At 44.6% G+C, this 25,886-nt stretch overlaps 1 protein-coding gene across 6 annotated transcripts in view; it reads left to right on the forward strand.

Annotated features, from left to right (window-relative positions):
- The first annotated feature begins 3,164 nt into the window (after window positions 1-3,164).
- Window positions 3,165-25,886, forward strand: part of Naprt (nicotinate phosphoribosyltransferase) — a 66,995-nt gene continuing 44,273 nt past the window's right edge. For 5 of the 6 annotated variants that reach the window (XM_055073892.2, XM_055073889.2, XM_055073890.2 and 2 more), the window contains exons 1-7: window positions 3,165-3,471; window positions 3,904-4,074; window positions 4,439-4,649; window positions 6,418-6,548; window positions 12,126-12,241; window positions 14,782-14,972; window positions 22,136-22,361. In XM_055073892.2, the coding sequence (XP_054929867.1) occupies window positions 3,384-3,471; window positions 3,904-4,074; window positions 4,439-4,649; window positions 6,418-6,548; window positions 12,126-12,241; window positions 14,782-14,972; window positions 22,136-22,361 (1,134 nt within the window). In that variant the 5' untranslated portion in view covers window positions 3,165-3,383. The other variant, XM_050183150.3, reaches the window with a different exon arrangement.

A 25,886-nucleotide genomic window follows, 5' to 3' on the forward strand; every position in this document is an offset into this window, starting at 1 on the left:
CATACGATCGGCGATGTTGTGAACGATTAAATTATTATTCTAGGAAATAAGCATAGCATTCTGCATGTGTCACAGAGGTACTTGCAAATGCCCATGCAAGCGTTCCTGTGACTGAAACACGATGCAGAGACACGTGAAGGCGATATCCTTTTGAAAATTTACAGGAGTACCTTGCTAAGGAGTACAGAGTGAGTGAGTGAGTGAGTGAGTGAGTGAGTGAGTGAGTGAGTGAGTGAGTGAGTGAGTGAGTGAGTGAGTGAGTGAGTGAGTGAGTGAGTGAGTGAGTGAGTGAGTGAGTGAGTGAGTGAGTGAGTGAGTGAGTGAGTGAGTGAGTGAGTAAAAGCTTTATTGAAAATAAATTAAATAAGGCACGATGGTTGGGGCGCCTATTCCAGGGCCCCACTGGCACGAGCGGCTCGCTGGGCTTGGTCCAGAAGAGCAAATTGGCTCTCCCGACCCTCGTTCGCAAGCCATGCATCCCACTTCCTGCTCCTCATTAGCGGATGTTGGTGTATTTGGGGCTGTCTACGTGCGGACGCCTCTTGGGGCACTCCCCTGTGATGTGTTTTAGTGTGGATGTGTCTGTGCACCACGGGCACTCGTCAGTGAACTTCGTGGGGTGTATTCTGTGTAGGCGGTGCAGGTTGGGGTATGTATTCGTCTGAACACGACGCCAGTCCCTCTCGTGTTCGCTGTTTAAATAGGAGTGAGCATGTCCAAAACGTATCCGCTCCTGCCTTTGCTGTAGGAAGATGTCACGAGAATTCGGTGGAAGGTCGTCGCTGGGCCATGCTGTTGCTCGGACGTTTAATCCTCCATCAATACGATCTGCCCTCGCGTTTCCTGCCAGTCCCTCGTGTGACGGAGAGCATATGATAGTGTGGTGCCCTTCTAGTCGATTGCCTAAAATTTTGATTGTTGATTGGGGTGCCGTTCCATTTGGAAACAGGCGGCAAGCCGCTTGTGAGTCGGATAATATGACAGCCTAATTGGTTTGGCACTCGGCGTCCCAAATGGCCAAGGCTATGGTTGCAGCCTCTGCTACGCATGCCGAGGTGGTGTTGAAGGATGCCGTAATTACGTTGTTCTGACACGTATAGACTATGGTGAAGGTGTCTGAGCTGGTTCGACTGACATATAATACACTCCCGGTCCCATGCCTAAACGTTTGTGAAGAGTCTTTATCCTTGGTCTGCGTCGTCCGGTATGGTTAAGAGGAAATGGTCAATGGTATCACGTTCTTTACAAATATGGCGTTGAGGGGATGGCGCGTCAAACCAGACCCGTGTAATAAAATGTTAGCAGTGTAATACAGCAGGACGACTTTGTGAGGGAAATTTCCACTTCACGTTTGCAGCACAACTGATCGTACCAAGGGAAAAGGGGACGGTTAAGGTCTGATACCGCAATCGCCAGTTTTGTAGAAATTTGAAACCTTAGCTTGCACCGGGTTATGGCTATGTAACAAATTTAACTCAAGGAGGAAAAAAAAACTAATTGTATGTTACAGCAACTGAAAATGAAAAAAAAAATAGCGGCAGAAAGAACCCCCACAGCATATTACACTTCCATTTTTCTTTCTTTTATTTTTAAGCGCTCTTTAGTTGCACTTTTGCTGAATGAAGCAGAAAGCAAGAACCAGGCAGAAAATAAGGTCAATAAAACGAAGTTTTTAAAAATATGGCGAGAGTGAATTAACGAATGAATTGCTTAGATATTGCTCTTTAGCTTGTCTGAACAAAGGCTGCTACAAAAATAGTAAAATTTTGGCACAAGGATGCACTGTTTATATGCAAAACAATTCCCTACAGACGCCTTTCGGTCTAATATTTGCTCTAAAAAACGACCGATTTCATGTTTTTTTTTTTTCAGGTGACACCATAACGCCCCGAACACAAAAACGCATGTCACGTTGATATCGTTCTTTTCTATCGCCTCCTTTATAGCACTATGGCCCGAATATGATAGTGTCAGATAATGCACTTGCGCGATTGGCACGCTTGGCATTCTCGCTCTTGCCAGTGACACTGCGCTCCCGGAAACACCTAGGCAATTGACCTTGGTCTTGGGAATGGAATAAGACAAAGAAGCAACAACCTAGCTCACATTATCCGAGTCATCGTCAAGAGACTCCGAATACACCAGGGTGACCGTTTATCTTGTGACTGGGAAAACCGGGGCATCTTAAACGCTGCTTAGGACCCTATCTTTGAAGCTGGTGTGTACTCTGTGGGAGCGACACGGCCGCATTTTGTTTTTGGTTACATAGTGAATTGAGATAATTGACCACTTGAAACCAATTAACAGCACCACGCAAACGAGTGCGGCCGTCTTTAACATTATGCGGGAGACAGAGCTTTGATCATAATAATGTGTAACACATTCCTTTTGATGCCGTAGGGCAAAGTAACCGACCTTTTGAACAAACTTTACTGCTTCTTAATACACTGGTTTTCGCTCGATAGGACGCAGCGATTTCAAGTTTTTTATTAGATCGGCGTTTAAACTGCGCCAGCGTCGAAAACACGCGACAAGCACATAACAAGGAAATCTACAAGGGGGCCTGTTCCTTGTTACTTTTTGTTTCATTTTGAGTTCATTTTTTACATTTACAGCTGCCAGCGAAGTTTTGCGGCTACATTGCACAATTTGCAGGGGGAACAACTGGGATGACATCTATTGAGGCAGTACTATTTGTTCCCAAATGACATTAACAATGAGTTGAGAAGCTATCGCATAAGTCCTTTGCAGATGTCTGTTACGTCGACAGGCTTCATCGCGGCATGCGTCATTTACAAGAAAATCTTCATTGCAGATGCGCTGACCATGTCGCTGGCAGCTGCATGCAGAACTCCTTGGTAATGAGAAGCTGGAACTCTGCTTGATCAAAAGCATGCAGTGTTACACAAAGGCTATACATGTATCGGCAGGTACGATTTTCGTTATGCGCGCGCGCCAGCAGTCTCGATCTTTCGTTCTAGCCACATCTAAATATGTAAGCAGTCTGTCTGTAATTCCTAGAAGAAAGATTTATGAATCAACCGATATCGCGCTGAACAAACGCCGATAGTTCCGGACCGGCGAATTGCGCGCCACACGGAAACTCTTTCACTTGGTTCAGCCCCATCGCAATGGCAATCTCAATTGCACATTGCATATGAAAGCCTACGCACGCTACAACCCTACAACTAGCGCAGCTGTGCGTTGGTTGCCTGCGCCTTGCCGCTTAGTCTATGTAACCTTGGCAAGGACCTGTTTGCTCGCAGTATTCTCCGTTGGCGACAGCAACACAGGCGTGTGCATGTATCTCGACTCGTGATAAGACAATAACTATTCGCAGCTACAAAATTGCGGGACACTTTCGGAGAGACGGCACACTTGGCATGGCACTTGTGGGAGGATCCCATCATGGGCCCGAAGCCCGGACTTCAACTTCGTTGCGAGTTGGCGTCGTCCAGCCCTTGCTCACAGGTGGGCAGGGGAAGTGTCAGTTAATGGAGAAGCGTTAGTTTTGCTTGCGTTGTGTGCGGCGGTGTGAGTGTGAGGCCAAGCTGCGGGTTGGTTTGGCATGCACTACGTGCAGCGGAGTCTAGTACTTTCTTTTTTCGCGCTGGAGCCGAGCGCGTAAGACGAGCCCCCGGACAGCGTGACACTTATTCATTCACGCCCGCTGTATTGTGTTTTGGCTGGAAGGGGGAGCAGCGGCTCCTGTGCAAGCTGCCAGGAAGCGAGCGTTGCATACCCTGTGCTTCAGTGGCGAGCGGGCTTTGGTTTCTGATCCCTGGGTATGGCGCTTCTTACAGGTATAAAGCTATAGCGGCACGCTTTTGTATCATATTTAATATGGACGTCGATAATCGACGCCTCGGTTACGTTACCTTACACAGTTTCGCTTCATTTCAGATCTTTACCAGATCACTATGGCCTACGCTTACTGGAAAAGCGGCAAGCACGACGACGGCGCCGTGTTCGACCTTTTTTTCAGGAAGAATCCGTTTCAAGGAGAGTTCACCGTGTTCGCTGGTTTGGAGGATTGCATTCGCTTTCTGCAAGCCTTCCGTTACTCCAAAAGCGGTGAGTTAATGTCTCCTACCTCGCTCGCACGAAATGTGATTTTCTAGCGGGTTAACTACTGCGCAATCAGCGGCACTACGTATACTCGGTAAACGAGGCATTTTCTCCATCAGCTCTGCTGAATTACAGCGTTCTTGCCAACTACCGGGAAGCGTTAAGTTTTCCAAGTTCCTTGCTTGATTTCGGCCTGAGAGAGGGAACTTTATATTCGGCCCATATTGGACAATATCCGGCCTGCTTTGACTGCATGTTCTTTAGGCAATTTCCTGACAGCAGTATGTTTGAAGTGATGTGTTAGTATTTATTTTGTTTTCTTACTGCGTTTCTAGATAAGGATGAATGCAACTAAACAACATATTTTCAGATATCGAATACTTGAAGACTATTCTCCCAGCCAGTGTTGACCCTGCTTACTACGATTACCTCTCGTCTTTAACTGCGGAAAAAGTGAAGCTTTATGCAGTACCAGAAGGAACTGTTGTGTTCCCAAGGGTGCCACTAATACGAGTGGAAGGTCCACTTGCTGTGTTGCAGCTCTTCGAAACCACACTGTTAAACCTTGTAAATTATGCCAGGTAAGTTGTCTATGACTGCACTTAGCATTATCTTCTGTTCTGAATACAAAGCATGGCCTTTTCTATTGCTGTTTGCTGTTTTTTACTGGCTGTAACTATTGCTTGCAAGTGTTATGTTCACATATATGTATTGACTTTCTATTCAGAACTCTCTGCTACCTGCATTTTTTACAGCTCATGGAGAAATTTGCATTAATGCAACAATGTTTTACATGTTAAAAATTAACATGGTGCTGTCCCTCAAATGCAAACTGCAGTGACATTATTAGGTGGGCTAGTTAGTGCATAATTTGAGACCAGACAGCGTTAAGATGGGACACAGGGCACACCTGGGCTGCAATTTTCTTGTGATGCCTTTTCCCAATGCTAATACTTTTTGGCGCTTTGTCGCATTCATGAGTGGTCAAAGCGGTGCTCCACTCTGGGTGGAGCATCATCTTCTGTTTCGTCTGATTGTGACCTTGTCTGAGAAAGAGAAAACTTTATGCTACATACTACAATGTGTCATGGTCGGAAGCTAGTTAAAGGGGCACTGAATTGAAATGCTAAATTAACCTAGACTGGCAGATTATTCTTTTGCAGTTGCAGATATGTCAGTCTTACATTGAGCAATCACTTGTTAGGGAAAGAAGCATGGAGAAACGAAAAGTTACTGGGTACACTGTCCTGAAATTCTCGCACCACCACCCCATAGCTCAGTTGATTTTGGCAGCTTCTTGGTGCTGGTTAACTTTTTACCTGTAAAAAGGAATTGCTCTGCACTTAACAGTTAACTTTCGCCCGACTTTGCGAGATATGTATACGTTTCCCGCTCCGAAAGTGCCCACATACACGAAAATACCATGAAATCTCTTATGATGAACTGATGTCATTGGCACATGGCTTAAGCACAAAATTCAGAAAGGGAAATGTATAGCTGTCACCTTCTCTGCTTCGACCTTTTTTCACCAATAGAGCCTAAATAAATTGGAAATGGATGCTCTAGCTTTCTAAGCAAGTTTAGTGTGTCAGTTAAGTGTTTTTTGAACTTCTAGGGAGCAATACACTTATGAAATGACCTAATATTAGTGTTAGGACCCGTTGTGGTTGCTTAGGGGCTGTGGTGTTGGGCATGAGGTCGCGGGATCGAATCCCAGCCACGGTGGCTGCATTTTGATGGGAGCGAAATGCGAAAACACCTGTGTACTTTGATTTAGCTGCAAGAACCCCAGGTGGTCCAAATTTCCAGAGTCTCTCACTGCGGCATACCTCATAACCATAGTGGTTTTGGCACATAAAACCCCATTAAAAAATATATATATATGTTTAGTTTTAGGCCGTGTTCACTTAGCAATCTGTTAACTATTGGTTGCATGTTGTTAAGGCATTGAATTTTTTTTTTTTTCTGTGGAAGTCGTTTAGACATGGCACATATTGCTGCATTTATTATCTGCTGGGCTGCAAATATGTAGCAATGCATTTTTTTTATGCAATTCTTTTTCATGCTTCATCAGTGGTCAAAGTGACACTTTGGTCACATTATCAATAGGATCAGCCAGCCATGAATGGTAGACGGTAAGAGTGGCAAACAATCAAGCAGAAGGCATCAGTACAAATTCATGCACTGCTTTACTTCTACAAATGGAGATATTTTATGCTTTTAGGTCATAAGTGACGCACGAGTGTCTTGGGGCTTTTAGGATAGGTGCAGGCAATGCTTGTTAACCTCCCATAGCTTTATCATTGAGCTTTTAATGAAGTTGCTGCATGTTGCATCTCTTTAATGTAGTTTAGTGACTACAAATGCTGCGAGGTTCCGGTTAGCGGCTGGGTCAAGCATAAGCCTTCTTGAGTTTGGTCTGAGGCGAGCTCAAGGTCCCGATGGAGGCCTGTCAGCATCCAAGTACACCTACCTTGGTGGTGAGTTTATGCGTTTTTATAATAAAATTGGCAATATCTTTTAAAAGCATACTTAAATAGCTGACAAACAGCAGGATTAACAATAAAAGTATTACTCTATTATTATTCATTTATTTCACCTTCGGGGCCTGTAGGCATTACTTAAGGGGAGGTACATTTGTGGTTTACATCTGTAAATCCCTATTTCTGAGTTGGCCGTAACAGGCATTTGTTCCGATTCACATCTGGAAATGAAGTGTAAGGTGCTGAGTAAGAGTAAGGTTGCTGGGGAGCCTTGCCAACATTGCCAAGTCTCGCCATTGAGACTCCATGACACTAGGAAAGTTCTATGACACTAGCGAGCCTCCACAACACTGTGACACTGGCGAGACTTTATAACGATAGCTAAGCCCCACAACACCTCCATAGATCTGATGCCAATGAGGCTCAACAATGCTTTAAAGTCTCTACCAGCAAAGCTCAGTGATACCAATGAAGCTCCATGACACCGAGGTGCTATGGCCCTGTGGAGGCACTACCAGTTGAGCTCTGTGACACCAGCAAGGCTCCAGGATACCAAGGTGGTGGCTTAGCTGAGTTAGTACTGCATTTTAACCTTGTATCAGAGAGAGAGAGAGAGAGAGAGAGAGGGCTCTTTATTAGAAAAACAGAGAATTTTGCCGGCGCGTATATAACCGCTGGCATGCTACTCTGTATAGGGATGGGGAATGGGATTAAGATTCCAGAAGAGAGTGGGAGAAAAAGAGGAGAAAAATAAATATGAAATGTCTGAGTGGACCTGATACTGATATTTACAGGTGACATGGCGGATAAATTTAGGCTTTTGTATATGAAGGGTGCAATTTTTAAAGCTTTCCTATTAGACCAATTTCTGATAGGTATTTGAACAATAAATCCAAAACCCTTCGCTGTTTTGAAGGGCCGGGCATTGGACCTAAGATGCTCGGTAACGTTAACGGTGCGTGGCAAATCATGTCCATTTGTTGCTCAAAAAATTGTCTCTCGTCGCGGTATGCGGGGCATTCTAGTAATATGTGCTCAATTGTCTCCAAGTTGCGACAGTTATCACAGTATGGGTTAGTGGTAAGCCCTATGCGGTACAGATAATTGTTCATGTATGCCACATTCAGTCGAAGACGATGGTACAACGTCTCTAAATTTCGAGGAAGTGGTCGTGGAATTTTCGGTCTCATTTCTGGGTCAGTGTAACGCAAGAAGTTATCTTGGTGAAGCGGCAGATTCCAGATGGAGTCTTTTTCTTGATAGGCATATTTTTTTGCCATGGTTGAAGCGTCGACTTTTGTAAAAAATGTTCTTTTGAACTTGCGGTATTGGAGTCCATTTCTGGCAGCTTCATCCGCTCTTTCATTTCCTGAAATGCCGGCATGGCCAGGTATCCACAGGAACTTTATGCAGTGCCCAGCAATCTTAGCCCTGTGGTGAAGATAAGCAATGTCACATGCTGCAGGTTGATTATTGCAATGCTTGTGCCTGTTCCACATATTTTGTAGGGCTGCTTTTGAATCTGTGAAAATCACCCATGTCTTTGGCGGCTGCTGTCGAAGTACATACACAAGGGCCTCCTTAATGCCATATAGCTCCGCTGAAGTGCACAGCAAATGGTGTAGGGTAGGCTTGTCTTTGTCCCTTCTTGTTAGCTGCACTGACATTCAACTATGGCATCAATGCTGGATGACACGGTTGACATCCCTACCAGCAGGGCTCGACACCAACAAGGCTTTGTGACACCAGTGACACCAATGAAGCTTCGCAGCACCAATGGGGCTCTACAGTGCTAGTGAGACTCAACAACACTATAATATTCGTGAACATGGCTCATTGACACCAATGAGTCTTTACGACATGGGTGAGGCTCTACAATACCAATGAAACTCCACCACACTGAGGCTCAACAACACAGAGACTCAGTGACGCTGTCAAGGCCTTATGGTCATGGTTGAATGACACCAATGAGGCTTTGACACAGTGAAGCTCCACAACACAGAGGCTCAACAATGCTTCTGAGGCCTTTTTGGCATGGCTCTACAACACTGAGACTCAATGATGTTGTCAAGGCTTTATGGTCATGGCCTAATGACACCAGTGAGGCTTTGACACGGTGAAGCTACATGACAGAAAGGCTGTACAATACTGCATCGTAAAAAAATGCCAGTTCGGTTCAGATTCGAGTTCAATTCGCTCTGGTTTTATTCCGGTTCAGCTCCAGTTTGGAGAAATAAATATTTACAATGCTTCAACGTAGTCTATTATATCTTGCCCCATGTGACATGCTGCAGAGTGCTATCAACCTCTCCACATGGTGCATGTGCTAGTTTTGTCTAGAGGAGGCATAGATGGACTCCCTGGTGAATGGGAGGGACGCAGATATTGATATTTTTACATAAATATCTATTAATGGAGTTTAATGTTGTACAGCTACAGCGGGCATACAGATAAAGGTACCTTTTTAATCGGAGCTGTCGTGACCGTGTGCGGCATGTGGTGTAGTTCCTCAGCACATCCATCCCTGTGCTTCCTTGTTCCCGTATTTGCATTTATAGTCATCCATACTGAGTACATGTAAAACCATGGATAATGCTGGGCCCTTCTAATGCGTTAGCATTATTATTGTCAAAAGTGGAAAACAGTGTATGTGTGTGAAGTGTGGCAAGCCAGTATATACAGTATATAGTCGTAAAAAGCTAACAAGCAAAGACGCAAGGGTCTCTGCTAACAAAAATTTGGCCCCTTGGTTTTTCCTGTTTTCTCATTCAGTGTGTGTGTGTGTGTGTGTGTGTTACACACGCACACACTCAACTGATCGTGGTATACTTCGCACCTCAGAGGCAGGACGTGTCGAATGAGCTCCGGTACAACACTTTGCGATGTGGTGAATGTGATTTAAATCAATGGATCATGGAATTGGGATCTCAAAGAGGTGCGATGGACTGCTAACGCATTTCTCACATTTACTGCCAAAATGCCAGTGAATATTTTTAAGATGCATATAGCATTCATTGCCTATTTCTGGAATTTTGAGTCTATTCATCTTCGCCATTCCGTTATTACTGCAGCGGCATCATGCCGTAGCGGCCATGGCTGACTCTGGCGAACAAGTTAGGTGAAAAGTGGACTGATCCTGAAGACAGTGTATGCCTCATATTGCCAAGGCAATGGAAATCTCAGATTCACCACTATAGAGTGTTAATAACTGTCTAGCAATATAGTGTCTTGTTGCATTGCTTGAATGCTTATCACATTAACGTCAACAGTCATCATGAGATAAGTTCTGCTGAAGCGTTTTCGCTATAATGTGCAGTTAATGAATAGATTGCACAAATATGGGGGAAATGTTTGTACACTTAATAAAGAGAGAGGCAATTAGTGAGAATCGCCGTGTCTGCGTAGGATGTTTCCACACCTCAGTACTTTGGCAGCAGTGCAGTTTATCTCCATTTTGCATTGGGTATTTGATTTGGTCGGGGATTGATTGTGAACAACAAACTGTGGCATATGATCTGTGGTATTGAAGACAGCATGAATTCGCATTGTGTTACATAAGTTACAACTCCACATATCCAGTCTTTAGCAAGGAAAGATGCCAGCAATTCATTCACAATTTGCATAGTATTTGCTGCTTTTTTATAAGTAGGGGAGGATATTGATACTTATGGACAAGGATGGTTTGTTCTGAGCCTCGCATGAACTTTTGTTGCACTTCTACACGTGTTGCAGAGTCTTGCACTGGATTATAAGGGTGGACAAAAGTGTCTAAATCACACACATTGTACCCCAAGAAAGATTTTGCAACTCGAAAAGCATTGTGCGGTGCTTAGAAGTGCCAAGGGTGCATTTAATTATTGCTTGTAACAAAAGCAGATGTTGTGTGTTGTTTACAGCTGTGATTATCATGCACTGAGACAGTGACGGTAACCATTAGGAACAGTCACTGTTATAGATACTATAATTAAGCCATGCAGCTGAAGTCGCTGATATTCTTATTTTCCCTCCTCGATGACCTTGCCACCCGCCGTGGTCAGTGGCTATGGTGTTGGGCTGCTGAGCACGAGGTCGCGGGATCGAATCCCGGCCACGGCGGCCGCATTTCGATGGGGGCAAAATGCGAAAACACCCGTGTGCTTAGATTTAGGTGCACGTTAAAGAACCCCAGGTGGTCGAAATTTCTGGAGTCCTCCACTACGGCGTGCCTCATAATCCGAAAGTGGTTTTGGCGCGTAAAACCCAATAATTAAATTTTTTTTTTTTCGATGACCTTGCCTTTCCTGATCTACGTGTATCCTGGTGTGGATGTATTACACTTTATCTAGTTGTAGTAATGAGCTGACCTGCAGCATCATGGGGAGCTTCAACAGAAATGCTGATTCCACAGAGCCTCTGAGGCAGCATTTTGGGTGTGGTACATGACTGTTATAGACAAGTTCAGAAGTGCAAGAGTCTCTGCTGAGGTGACCATAGTAACCAGCACATAGCCCTAGTCTATCCCTGTACTTGCACATAATGCAAGTGAGTTGAAACAATCTGCTAGTGAGTTGCACTGAGTGCAGAAGTAGTTATTCTGAAAACTCACAAGTCTAGTGAGCACTTGTTCTTACCCAAAATGCATGAAACACTTCGTGCCAAACCAGTAACCATTGCTTATCTTTTTTCAGGTTCGGTTTCGGTTCAGTCACATTCCAAGATTATCAGTTCGGTTACGGTTTTGGGTTCACATTCGGTTCAGCACCCTGGTTTATGCACTAGTTTTCATGATGCATTCATACCAACTCTCCCAGCTTACTGTGCTTCTACAATACTGAGACTCAATGATGCTGTCGAGGCCTTGTGAACATGGCCCAGTGACATTGAGGCTTTGCATCACTGGTGAGGCTCCATGATGCCAATGAGCCTTTACAACACAAAGGCTGTACAACATTGAAAGACTCAAAGTCGCTGTCGAGGCTTTATGAGCATGGCCCAGTGACATCGCCAGGAGTTTACGACACAAGACTCAATGACAGTGTAGAGGTCTTATAAGCAAGGCTCAGTGACACTGGCAATGCTCCACATTACCACTGACACACTATGGACAGAGAGAGTCCAGCAAAAACTGACCTTAAGATGCCTATAAGCATTTTATGCTTGCTATGCTTGCATCTGCTGTGACTTGCAAAGCATTGTTTTACTAGTGCTCTGCCCTGCTAAACATGCCATCACACAAACTAGATGCTTAGGATGTGCTCGCAAAGCATTGAAGACAGTCATTCACTCAAGCGTATTCATACTATTGAAAGAGCTGGTGGGTGAATGTTGCATGTGAATGTCATTCAAGTGCATCCTATTAAATATTGTTCAGTATTGCTTGTGGACATTTGCATTAGAGTAATGTGTCAATGAAACATATAATTTTAGTATTGCTATTGCAGCGCACAGTCTAGTACTTTGGTAGCTGCTAGGAAGAAATTCTTGGGTATATTGTATGGACAGGCTCAAGCACCTTTGTTTGTGTTTACATGTCTGTTGAAGATGCAAGAGATCTATTATGCTGTGCTTTCTACACATAACAGTACTGTTTTCCAGGGTTTGATGGGACAAGCAATGTGCTGGCAGGAAAGCTATTCAATATTCCATTGAAAGGAACCCATGCCCATGCTTTTATCATGAGTTTTTCTTGCTTGGAAGATTGCAAACTCCGAGTAAGTATCATACCAAAACTGGTGCTAAGCCTCAGTGATTTTACTGCTTCACCCCTCTTGCCTTCTGTATGAAAAGGGAGTCCTTACCATTGTGTTGTGGTTTCTTCTCACATTTTCACTGATATTTTTTTAAATGGACAAACTGGAAAAGTAAGTGCTTTGGTTCCTAGACATGCAGCGTACGAGTGTGTGCTGCATTTTGAGTGTAGAACCTATGCTTCTTTATTTTCAGCCAGACACTGTTTCCACACCTGGCCTTGAGCTACGATAAGTTTACCATAACAGTAGGGTTAAAGGGGCCTTAAACCACTTTTTATCTAAGTGGAGAAAGGCATTTGAAGTGAAAATAGGCTATTTCAGAAATACTTTGCTGCAAAAAGTACTTCGATACATTCAGCAGAAGCGGAGTTATTGGCAGTCAAACACGGCCTCCACTGTGCTCTTGTTCCTTCTTCAATGCTTTGCACTGCAAAGGCTACGGCACGGTGGGGCCTGCCCACAACGCTCCACCTTCTAAATGTCACTGTGGCACACAGTTCAAATTTCATTTTAGATGTTAACGTAGATGCCATGATTTCCGCCTTTGGTGCCTACGATGTGCTAAACATAAGCCAAACACAGTTGTTCTCAGCGAGTCGCAGTGCGCTTATCCATTGGACTCGTGGTGGCACCCCACGGCGGCTGCCGTATCTACGCCATGTAGCCGACCGCAGCATGATGTCAGCTATCGGCCAATAGTACCCGTCTAAGGGAATGATGAAATAGTACATCCGATGACGAAATAGTGCGTCTAGAAAAGAGTGAGACTTCGCGATCTGCTTGCAAGTTCTACGCTCTGCGTACGACAGCAAAACTTGGCAGAGATCTTCGCAGCAGCTTATGCTACCCGCGGAGTATGTTATTTCACAAAACTTGGGGGGTGTTTTAGGGCTTCTTTAATGAAGCAACAAGTGGCAGCAGGGATCCATAAAAAACAGACTTTGGCAATTCCTCCTGCTTTGAGCGCATCATGTTTTCTGCAACAGCAGCAGGCTCTCACCACCATCTTAACACCGCCATCTTAAGAACGTCTTTGCAAAGTATACAATGTTGCCTTGTTCACTACAGTGTCTCTTGCTGTGGCCTCTGAATTTCATGCACAGGTGCACAAATTGCTAAGTGTCAAAGCAGTGCAACATCTGTGATTAGCATGTCTGCCTCCAAATTGCGCATTGCCAAAGAGACAGAATCTTGATCCCCATGTGACGGTGAAGCGTAATTATCCTTTATTTTTATTTTTCGTCGAATGATGACGCTGAAGCTAATAACAAGGTGGTGTGATGACGACATGTAAGTGAGGACAACTGAACTGTGAAGATGATGGTCATCATTGTTAGCATAACTGAAGAGACGTCTAGACACAGCAAAACCAGTTTCCAGCTCTTTACTGGTGTTGAGGTAAAACAATTGCAAAAGCCAGGCTGGTTACTTAGCTACCAAATCACTTCAAAAATTAATCCTAATTCATCAAGACAGCTACAAACAATATGCTGCTGGTCTTATTCCCCAAAATGGACTTCTTTTAAATGTTTGATTCATGTTGCATGAATCACTTTGTACAGTTTCAGTGTATATTCAGTATAGTTCGGTGCATGTGTGCAAAAGATGCTTGTAAACTATCGAAAACAGAACAAATGTCTTAAATGCAGCAGTATGCTCTAAATGGGTTACATTGCGTGGTTTATTATTATTGCCAATAGTAATGAACCACACAATGCCCAGACACTCCAGGCGCATTTCTGCTGTTAGCATCGCCTTGAAATTCCATATAAAGTCCAAGAGTGATAAAATCGTCACCGCGCACTGCATGCTTTATGTGTGAGTGAAAGCTTGCAAGGGTGAGCCGGCGATCACAGCTCAGTCTTGTGCACACAAGGGAGGACAGCAGGTAGGAACCGCACCGTCTTCCGTCGCGCTCATGAATTCGGGGGGAGGGTAGAGTTTGGGGGCACATTCTACTCCAGGTGGCCTAGGTGGCGGTGCGCACCCAGCCAGGCCGCTTTATTTTGAAAGCCATCTGCGACAGGTACAGAGTCTGTGCTGCATTGTTTTCGCAGCGTAGCTTGCATTGATGCGAGTAGGCACCATGAAGGTCGATTCGCTCGCTGCTGCTGCACACTTCCTCACTACAGCGTTTTGACAGCGAGTTTCCAAAGTCAAGTAAGATGTGTTCATGTTGGCTTGTGTGCACGTGATACCAAGCTTGTTAATTTATTTAGTATGCCTATGTTTACAAGTATATATGGCCGATTAAGCTACTATCCTTAGTTCATATAGATGTCCACTAATTTGCTATCGCAATCAATGCTTCTCCTTTTGAGCATGACTGCGACTTTTTGGCAAGTAATACAAAAGGTCTTGTGACATAGTTGTGTAGGACTTGCACTTAGTGGTATTGATGCAATATGCTACAATGAGTGCAGTTTGGGATTGGGAGTAAGTTGCATAGTTCTTTCCTTGTTAAGTTCGTATTTTGTTGTCTTTATTTTCTTGCATGGTAGACACTGAAGGCAACTGGAGGGGATGAAGTAGACTTCATGGCGTTGTGCTGCAAATGGCGGAAAGAACTGACTGGCCTGTTCAAGACCATAGAAGATGAGGCAAGCAGTGGGGAGTTGGCTGCGTTCATCTCGTATGCAGTTTCCTTTCCCCAAAATTTTCTCGCATTGGTTGACACCTACGATGTCCTTCGGTGAGTCCTGCGCTTAGAAAACATGTCTGACAGTGAGTTTTTGAAAACATTCTTCGCATCAGTCATATTCATTAGAAAGCACGCATTTTTTAAATAAATGTTTCTCAAACTGCAGGTCATGACCCCTTAAATGGTTTAATGAGCTTTTCTTTCTGGGGGTCATGGAAAGTCCAACGATATGTACATCCTGCTTGCCAGAAAAAAATATTTTTCAGGCTCAGTGCCCATACTCATGCCCATGCATGCGTTGGTATATATATTGCTACAGCATGGTCCGGGAAAGGAGAACAGCTCCTTTTGAAGACTAAAGCTACTCTTCAAAGCCTAAAGCTAGTGGCAGTCTCGAGGCCATCATTGACGCCTGTAGATAAACCCCAATAACCTATAACAGCTTGTGTTGGAGGTGTCGGGTACGTGACAAAGGAAGATGGAGCAGCCGCTGCCAGTCCCACATCAAGCCCTTCCCTCGCTTGCCTGTCTCCTATTGGAGAGCCTGATGTCGCACAATGGGTAAGGACAGCTATCTCTGGCAGCCCTTGCGAGTGCACCTGGTTTCTGGATAGGGCCGCATTCCTTCTCTGGAAAATCTGGCGAGGGCATGGAGGAATGGCTCACGCTCTACAAACGTTGAAAACTCTGCACGGCATTTCTAACGCCGAAGGGCATGTCGGTAAATTCGAACAGCCCAAATGGTGTGACAATGGCGGTTTTGGGGACGTCTTCTGGAGCAACGATAATTTGGTTGTATGCCTTCTCAAGCTCAAGCTTAAAGAATATCCTGCATCCATACAAGTCCATCGTGAAGTCTTGGATGTTGGGTAAGGGGTAGTGGTCTGGAACAAGTGCCAAGTTGAGAGTGTGGTAATCCCCACAGGGCCATCAGTCCCTACTTCCCTTTTTTTGGAATCATGTGCAAGGATGCCGACCAGCTGCTTGATGACAGGCCCTTGATTCCAATCTCAACCATATGCTTGAACTCCTGACATAAAGTACAGAGTTTTTCAGGTGTGAGATGGTGGTGTGTCAGCTGGTCATTGGTGATGATATGATCGACGACGTCATGCTTCACAGGCTTAGTCCAGTCTAGTGCAGCGGGGCTTGAGGGAAACCCCCAGATATCCGTAAAGCAAATCCCCGTGTGGTGTTGGAACTGGCACACAAAGTGTAAATGCAAACAGGTAGAGGCAAGAAGCACCCGTGACTGAGAGACCTACGCTGAGGTCGAGCATTTTCTTTTGGGCCATATCAACCAGAAGAGAGAAGTGGGAAAGGAAATCTACTCCCTGTATAGTATGGCTTACATTGGCGACGAGGAAAATCCAATGGAACAATTGGTGTCAGTACACGGGAATGCTCGTAGCATTCACCAGTTGAAGATGGCAGATGGAGGAAAGGGTGCACTCAGCACAAGATCCAACGGAGCGATTGGTGCAGGCGTAGGCTTACAAGCAGCAATCGGCATCGGTGCACAGGAATACTCGTAGCATTCACCGCTTCAAGATGACAGATGGAGGAAAGGGTGCAGTCAACTGAATTTGCGGACAGGACACTGACCTCAGTGCCAGTATCGACAAGAAACTTCACCCTGCTGGTGGTGTCGATGACTTGGAATGTTCAGAGAACTGCTCATTGCCATTAGTGGTTCTTGTCGGCATTTTCTGGCCAGGCACATGTGCATGTGCAGTGCACTGAGGCAGCACTGAAATGCTGATGGTACCAGCAAAAGCAAGTGCCATGTTGCGGGCTGAGTGAGCAGTTCGGGAAGATTGAGTGCAGCAGCTGGTGTAACTAGTGTAGGATCGCCCGGAGGATTCAGAGCATGAGCCGCGGTCACCATTTGGATGGGTTTGTAGAAGCATGGATGCAAGAAGTTCCCCAAGGCTGTGTTGTCTTGGTGCAGTGCCCTGATCTCGTTAGTTGAGGTGCCAGACTTAGATAGATCGTGCGGTGAAACCACAGGATTGTGCGCTTGTGTTATTGCTGGTGCGATGGGAGAGGGTTCAGCAGCTTCTATAATTTTGGTGCTGGGGACAACCAAAGCCGACAGGGAGAAGTCTTACGCCATGGCCAAGATCATCTGCATGGACGCTGGTAGATGCTGGAGGAACAGCTCGTTCAGGAACTGCTATTCATAAGTTGCTGCTTGATCTCCTAACAGGGCTTGCTTGTGACGGAGAAGTTCTGTAAGTCGGCGGTCACAGAGTTACGTTCGGACAGCATGGTATGCTAAAGGACAATTGCCTTGAGAGTGTCATACTTGTTTGCTGTGAGTGGATTGGAGAGGACATTGTACACTTCCAGTATGATGTCACTAGGAAGGGAAGACTGGATGGGGGCAAAGTGAACATGTTGAGATGCGATACAGTGTAGGCAGTCCTTCAGCGTGTATGAAATAGACTTTGTGATGTTGTGCCCAGAAAGGAGGAAGGCGAACAATGGTTGCTTGAAAAGCTGGTGGAGATGATGCATCAAACGCGGTTTCTTCGTTGGAAGCATTGTGTTCAGCCATTCCAAGTCACCACTGTATAGATGAGGCTCATGGGGCACAAACCCTGGTCAGGGTAAAAGCCAGTCTGCTTTATTGCTGCTGCTGCTGCTGCTCAAGAGACTCCATCTTCCTGTGTCGAAGGGCACCACCACACATATAATTTTTTTATCGGAAGTATGATGTGTGGAATACAAAAAAGAGCACAGAATATCCTCAACACCAGATGCCAAGATTTAAAAATGCAAATAAGCAGCCGGTTGTTAAAGAAAGGGTCAGCTTGAACCATCGATGAATGAGATTTCAGTTTTAGTGTGACCGAGGGATGCCAGAGCCCAGCTTACACAAGTGTCGCTGCTTCTGGAAATAAAGCATGCCCGTATGGTTTTCCTCACGTCATCGTCGTGGTGTCAGTTCTGTCTATATAGGTAATGTCTGTTATTGTGCAATTCCAGACATTTACTGGTGCAAAAATGTACTGCCTCTTTGTCTTTACTGTGCTATTCTTAAGACATCACTTTAATGTCTTTGCTGCAGCACCCAGTAGGTGAGCATAGTAAATATCCATGGCCAAACCATGTAGCGCTATAATTGTATGCATCATTGTTTTTTATGCTGGTCTCCATTTTCTCTGGATTGTCACTGCTATCAAGTTATTGCTCAGCATAAGACACACCTACTGTTTAAAAATTTTTATGAACATTGTCACCAGTTCTGTAGCAAAAGATACACGTCTAATCAGCTTGAGTGCATATAATGAACAATGTGCATTCTCAAACACACATAAGCAATAGTTTTTACTCTAACGTACAGTGATGCTTGTATAAATAGCAGGGGTGTTCAAATACGAATACAGTCAAACCTCGATATAACGAACACGCATATAACGAATTACTGAATATATCGAACTCTCCCGAAATATTTTTCTCAAACACGTGTATCTTTAACTTCCTATAGCGAACGCGGTTTGGCATAAAACGGATATAACGAACTTCGCGACGCCAAGCCCTACCTCACTTTAATAGCACGCGGCAGGCTTCGTTGCACTACAAGTGTGTTGTGCGGCGCAGCAAACGTTCAGGACTACCTCGCAGGCGCTGACAGCGCCACAGATGCCACGTCTGTGCCCGCAACAGATGCCCGCAACAATGACTGTGGAAGACTTCGTAGGTGGCGACGACATCTCAGCGACCACGGCTGTACTGACGGACGCCGAAATCGCTGCGGAAGTCTCTGAACATCTCGCAGACGAAGCTCAGGCTGACCCTGTAGACGATGAGAACATTCCGACTTCACAAAAAGCACTTGCTGCGTTGGATTTACTGCGCCGCCACTGCAGTGCTATTGAGGGCAGTGGGTTTGCCCTTGTTGAGTGTTTGCAAACTGTGGAACAGGGCGTGATACGGAATGCGATCAACACCAAGAAGCAGGCCGCGATAACGCAGTTCTTTCTGCGTAAATAAATGAACGTGACCCAAGTAAGCATCGTTCGAGTTGCTGTGTCTTCTCCGATTGAATTTTGCTCCTCTTGCATGTATTTTTTACGAAATTTTATATTACGAATTATGGATATAGCGAACTAATTTCCGACTTTTTAACTGTTCGTTATAACGAGGTTTCACTGTATTAGAGAAAGGCAACCTGCGAATATTGAATCAGATATACAATACTTTTCTCATTTCTGAAGAAACACAATTTAAGAAATTTGCTCAGAGTCTGTTTAGCAAAAAAAAATAAGGCTTGTATATACTGAAATAAACACGTAATACCATAACCATTAAACATCCAGACAACTGAGGAGCTTGTAAATGATAAACAGCTGCTTTCAACTATTGGGGCCCCATGACAATAAATGTAATGAAACAAGGGTACTGCGTGTTGCCAGATGCGTGTACAGTATTGTGTTCACAGAAGGAGAGAAGTGTATTACGACAGCATTACACTTGTTTGAAAGAGATGCTAACATGGTGAGACAGGCTGATTATAAATTGGAACACATTTGCATATAGGCTGCCTAAAAGTGAGCCATTCTTATTGAGTCGCAAATATTGAGCCAAAGTTATCTGCCCCTTGCAACAACCGCAGCTATCCTGTTGCAGAATCATTCGAAACTGTCCTCACGTTTATCGTTCTGTCTCTCTTGAGACTCCAATAACTGTTAATAAGTGCTTGTATTGTTTATCTGTTCGAAAGAAACAAATATTATATATACCCGCGTAATGAACGCACTTTTTTTCTCAATATATCGAAGTAAAGCTGGGGGGTGTGTTGATTATGTGGGCTAAATTTTATGGAGACATTTTCGAAACAGCAAAAATGGAAAAATAAGACGGTAATGATTTGGAACAGGCATAAGGTAACTTATCTTTGCAGTATATATACATGTATACCATTTGCAAACCATAAATTCACATTGAAACCACCAGACCTGCTGTTTGAGTCGCTGGCCACTTCACCCACATCGTGGTTCCACCAAAGAATAAAGAAACAAAGTGTCAGCCGTGTGAAGTCGGCAGAGGCTAAGGCAATCACAGGCAGCGAAGCTGAACGCGCGCTCCGAACAGCGTTCTTCAATCGCGCCCCAGCTTGTCTTTCCAGCCACTTCCGGACATCTGCCATTATCATAAGCATCAGGTAGTAGCGCGCACCTTTTCACGCGAAAGCATTATTTGCCCCCATATCCAGAAAATCCAGCGTCTGCATTTGGCATCCAGCATTTGACGTCGTTTCGGCAAAGATTTTCGAACTATGCATACCCAGGCTCTCCATGTTGCACAAGGAAGTTACCGAAGTAACTTAATTTCTCTAGCTGCAAACGTCTGGGCATAGGAGGATTGTATGACCAGGTTTCACAACATCACGACACACTACCAGTTACAAAGACACGCATACCCATTTCCTCACGCTAGGTTAGACAGGACACAAGCAGTATACTTCAGACAATTACAAACGGATTCTTACAGAAACCCCAGACAAATGCACGCCATGTATCCAGACATGTACACTACAAACAGGTGCACATCGTGTGGCGAGATTGCCGCACTTAATCACATGCTATGGGAGTGTCGGGACTTAGCAAACAAGTCGGGCAGCGCCGACCCCTCCGTCTCTTCCACCGCCAGCCTCAGGTCGCGCTGGAAGATCGCATTGCTCAGGTCGAACCTGACAGCACAACTCTAGGCCGTCCAGGGAGCCGAGGAAGCCGCTTCGAGACAAGGTTTCGGAACCGCGTCTGCGGTGGGTGCCCAGACCCACTAAAAAAACGCCGGACTCAAATCTTATTGATTTGAAAATAAAAGTTTACGCTCTCTCTAGCTAAAATACGTAGAAAAATCGCAAAGTACGACTTACACACAACCTACAGACATCATAGCGTTGGATTGTAATTTGAATAGACGAGAAAACATAATTCTGTTACGCGAAAACTCAAACCCCTTTTACCAGCATTTCTGCCATTCATAGACTGGCCACAGTGTCCACCATTTACATGCACCGGCATGCGAATATCTTGGAGGCCACGGAGCAACGTGCCTGGTTCCTTGCAACACCTCCAGATGGCACTCACCTCCACCGCCTCGCGGCCCACACAAGAGGCCACGTTTCTACCAGAAAGCTCGCCTTCATGCATAACGTTCACTGCCAGTGTTTCCCAGTAAACATTACGGTTACATATGCTGCAGTTGCCGGGAAGCATGAGAAGCAGTCGGGGATCTTTGAATGCTCTCGCATTCCACTATTAAAGGCGAAGCTTAACCACCCTCCAAATTTTTTAACAAGCACACTGTGTGCGTTTCTTTATGTGACCATCCTGCTCATCGGCATGCCAAAGTTTATCAGTGTTTGATCAGCATTTCCGTTTTGTGAGCAGATAAACTCTGTCGCATAGCAGGCGTGTAAATCGACTTAAGGCCCATCACACACATCGAAACCGAAGGCAGGCTAAAAGAGAGCCACAAACATGCGAATTCGACAATACACCTGACTATGACCACTGTGCCAATCAAGTGCCGGCTGCCCCTACTCTCCCGTGCACCCTTCCCGGCCGCACATCTCGTGCACGTGCTCTTCTGTTACGTCAGCATAAAGTACATAAACTGTGTATGTGGCAGAGAGCCAGATGCATTTTTTTCTCTCTTGAATCGGCAAGGTGCCTTTGCGCCGGCACTGGTGGAAAGGATGCATGAAGCATTAAGCGCATTTACCTTAAACAAATGTGCAAGAGTCAAAGATTGTAGTCTCTTCGAAAAACTACAGCACAGCTGTTCGATCATGGGACTGCACAGTAGCAAAGTTGGGGGTGCATTCATTACGCGAGGAAAAATTCAGATTTTTCGCGACTAATTTGCGGGCGCGTTCATTACACGAGTGCGTTCATTACACAAGTAAATATGGTATTCAACAGCTTCAAATAGCGAATTTTCAAATCGAATATGAATCAAATAGCAGGAACTATTTCATTCGTATATAAAATTTCGTATGTTTGCACACCCCTAATAAAATACTGATGGACTTAATCTGCCAGGTCAGATTCGACGATAGACCACTGTGCCGACTGCTATAATTGTGGTGTGAGCGTTGCTTGTCTTTCTAAATGCAACTTGCACATTTGGAATTGTTTGGTTTTCTGCCGTCACTACAATGTGACAATACGAACGTTTCTCTGACAACCATGGTGCAGGAGTGGACTGCTGAATTTCTCTGCTGTAGCCATGGCACTGAATGACCTTGGCTACCGTGCGCTGGGCATACGCATTGACAGCGGTGACCTGGCCTATCTCTCCTCGTGCGCCTACCACATCTTTAGTGAGCTCGCCGACAAGTACAGACAGGAGTGGTTCAGGAGCCTCACCATTGTGGCCAGCAATGACATCAATGAGGAGACCATCATCTCACTCAATGAGCAGGTTAGAACCAGAAATTTTAAAAAAGTACCCTTTTTTGCATTTGTTATGTCTCTGTTACTTTGACTAAGGCTTCGTGGCAAGTGGAAGCAGAGAATGCCTGGCTATATGGTTCCATTTCCTTGTTAGTTTACCTCCAAAGCAGAAACATTAACCCTTTGAGGGTCGATTTTTTTGCATCATATGCGACCGCCCAGGGTTGATTTTTTTTATTGTAGATTCCAATTCATTTAGGGACTTATTTCGAAAAAAATTTACCGCAATTTTTCTAGGGTGACCGTAAAGTGAGAAAAAGATATTTTACGTTGGTGTATATGTACACTTCATTCATGAATAACAAAAATAAAAAAGGAAATAAACTTATAAGGATTAAAAATTTCATGCATTTTTATACACATAGTTCAAGGCCATCGATGGGGGCGAATTGCGAAAACAGCTGTGTACTTAGATTTAGGTGCACGTTAAAGAACCCCAGGTAGTCGAAATTTCCGGAGTCCTCCACTACGGCGTGCCTCATAATCAGAAAGTGGTTTTGGCACGTAAAACCCCATAATTTTTTTTCAAGGCCATGAAAATGCGCACACGAGAATATTTCGCAAGACCCATATGTTCCTGTTCTTACACTAATATGTACATCCATAACGTAATCGAACTGCATAGGTGTGCACACTCAAGAAAACTGTGTGGTTGTGTGCCCGTCAAGAAAGCACAGTGCGTGACAAACATCCGCTAATCTTCATCTTATCGCCAACCAGAGGCAATTAGTTTCCGCGAGTGTAAAAAAAATAAGAAATAGAAGCAATGGAAACGCATTCACGGCAGCATCCTTCCTATGCGCACCCCTGTGAGCACTAAACGAGCGAGAAACAAGCAGTCACCCTTTGAGCGATTAGTAATGAGATAGCCATCAGTTTTGCAAGCACAAGAAGCCGAAACCGCCTGTGGAACAAAACCCAAACCACCGCCCGCCCACATGCGCGCCAATGCGCGAGCGGAGCTAACTAGCACTAAAACAAACCATGCAATGAAAACCGAGAGAGGGAGGCGCGTGAAAAAAATTCCCTGTATCCTCACATTGTGGCAGCACATGACAGAAAAGAAGATGTTAGGAAATTGGCGCGTTTTTTAAACGTACAGACGGCGCCATAAATATATGGCATCAACCATTTTTGGACTTGTTCGTGGCGCTGCATATTTACGTCATTCACCCTCAAAAGGTTAAATGAGTAATGACGTGACATTTATGGCGTTATATATATATTTTCTTGTGTGTGTGTGTGTGTGTGTATGAAAGCCCAAGCTAGCTGAATCCAGCTAAACCTTAGAAAACGTAATGACAAACATGAGAGTGGCCTAAATAATTTACCATAATACTTGTCTTCAAACCAGTTTCGGTACCCAAGAAGTGGACTTGTCATGACGTCACACCGAACTGGCTCCCTGCATTCCTGTGAAAGCTGTGGCTGCTACATGAGAACACAACCAGAAGAAACACAAGCAGCACTCGTGCTTGTTGTATAAACAATGTTATCATACCCACCCTTATTGCTACGCGTTGGCAAAGCTTATGCGGTGTCATGACGTGACATGAATGTTGATGACATCAAGTCCAACATTTTAAGGCCAACGTTAGTATTAAGTTCAAATATATCTGCCAACCTCTGTACTCATTAACTGTAATGCTTTCGTATGCAAAATACATGAGGCATAGTTTATGCAACTTCAAAAATATGTCAGTACTCCTTTAAGAAATGGCTTTGTGCAAGTTTTCTGCATTGTATGTCATTCCTACTATGAGACAAATGAATAATCTTATGAAGAAACCACTTCGCTTTGTGATTCGAATGCATTAATAAAAACATGACCTTGATACACACTAGAGCATTCATGGCCAAAGTTTAGTCTATCTTGCATATGCTCCATGTGAACTAGACGATGAACCACCAGACTGTTCAGTCTCATGTACCACATGCAAATTCATTCATGACTGGTCTTGCATGTATCTTAGGGCCCTATATGTACTGATCTTTGCCTGTATGTAGAGCTGCATTTTATACAACGAAAGCATGAAATAGTTGTTCTAAGTGTGCTTCCCTTTGGTCTAAAAACCTCTACTTCAAACCTCTACTTCATATACTGAAACCTCTACTTCATCATCATCAACTGCAAGACCAAAATGTTATCACAAGAATCTCGCTTACATCTTGCAATGCTTACAGAGCATTTATACCATTTCCACTGAAGTTTATGCTGCATCAGTACTAGCACTCAGTCATATGTGTGTGACTTGTGCCAATCATACAGCCACTTGATAAGGAACTTCCTGTGGCCTTTCGTATGCACTGAAACTGATGACGTACGCATTGCCGCTAGTTACACTCTGTCTCGGCAACCACGCAGCAAAGGCTATGGTTTGTGTTCAGCAATCAGTGATGAGGGCTGGCTGTATGTTTCTAAGCAGGAAGGAAGGCTCACCATTGTATGCCAATAGAGACCTTTAGCGTGTCCGCTGTTCCGGCAAACCCGGGCAGCTTGGGCGGATTACTGGATGGTGGGGGGCGTAAACGTGAGCAGTGGGAGCGGTGCAGCCGCCTGGTGTTGTAGAGCTCAATAAGACAAACGCAGAACTAAAATTGCAGTAACCTACTTTATTCTGCTTCGCTGCTGGTGCAAATTCTTGGCAGCGGTGTAATTGTGTTCACAATTACGCCGCTGTCGAAAACTTACTCCCCAGCTAAGAAGAATACAGTAATTGGCTCTGTGTTTAGGTGGTTGAGCTATGCACTACCAGCTGGTGCCACCAATCTGGCCGCTCACGTTTATGCCCCTGACCATCCGGTAATCCACCCAAACCGCCCTGGTTTGCCGGAATATCGGACACGCTAAAGGTCTCTGATAATATGTACACTCAACCACAAAATTTTATGGAACACGAAATCTGAGAAAAAGCTGAATATCTAGACAGCCTCACAACACAGCCTCTACCAGTATATGTGATCAACATTGTGATGTTCTGTTTTTCTGACTACTGTTACAGGCTGCTTGGCAATTGGAATGTTTTCTGAAATACTGTGGTCCGTAAACTTTTGTGGTTGACTGTACTTGCATGAAGCTTCCATTTAGTTGACATTGTGCTGAAAGTGATTGGAGGTGGGCATTCGGCTTTTCCTCTGGTTCTGTTTTAATTGGCTGAAGCCACCCATAGCTTTCTCTGCAATGTGTGTAAATGGTTAGAAAGTCCACCTAATAACATATAGTGTGCTTGCCTAAGAGGGGACACAAGTTTTAGAGGCAAAAAGAAACGCAAGAAAAACAGTATTTTGAAAATAGTATTTTCGGAATTTCCAACTATTATTCTACCACTTTGCCAAGTTTTGCGCATTATAAATCAATATTTCAGCCGTAATATAAATTTTTGGCACCAGTATGGGCTAAAGATGAGCCATAGCTTCTGTAAAAAATTGCTTTTTCTGCAGCGCATGACGGCCCCCACAGTCGTTTGGTCGTGCCGACCCATATGTTGTTTGA

The sequence above is a fragment of the Dermacentor andersoni genome, chromosome 4 (assembly GCF_023375885.2).
Source record: "Dermacentor andersoni chromosome 4, qqDerAnde1_hic_scaffold, whole genome shotgun sequence".
Classification (NCBI taxonomy): Eukaryota; Metazoa; Arthropoda; class Arachnida; order Ixodida; family Ixodidae; genus Dermacentor; species Dermacentor andersoni.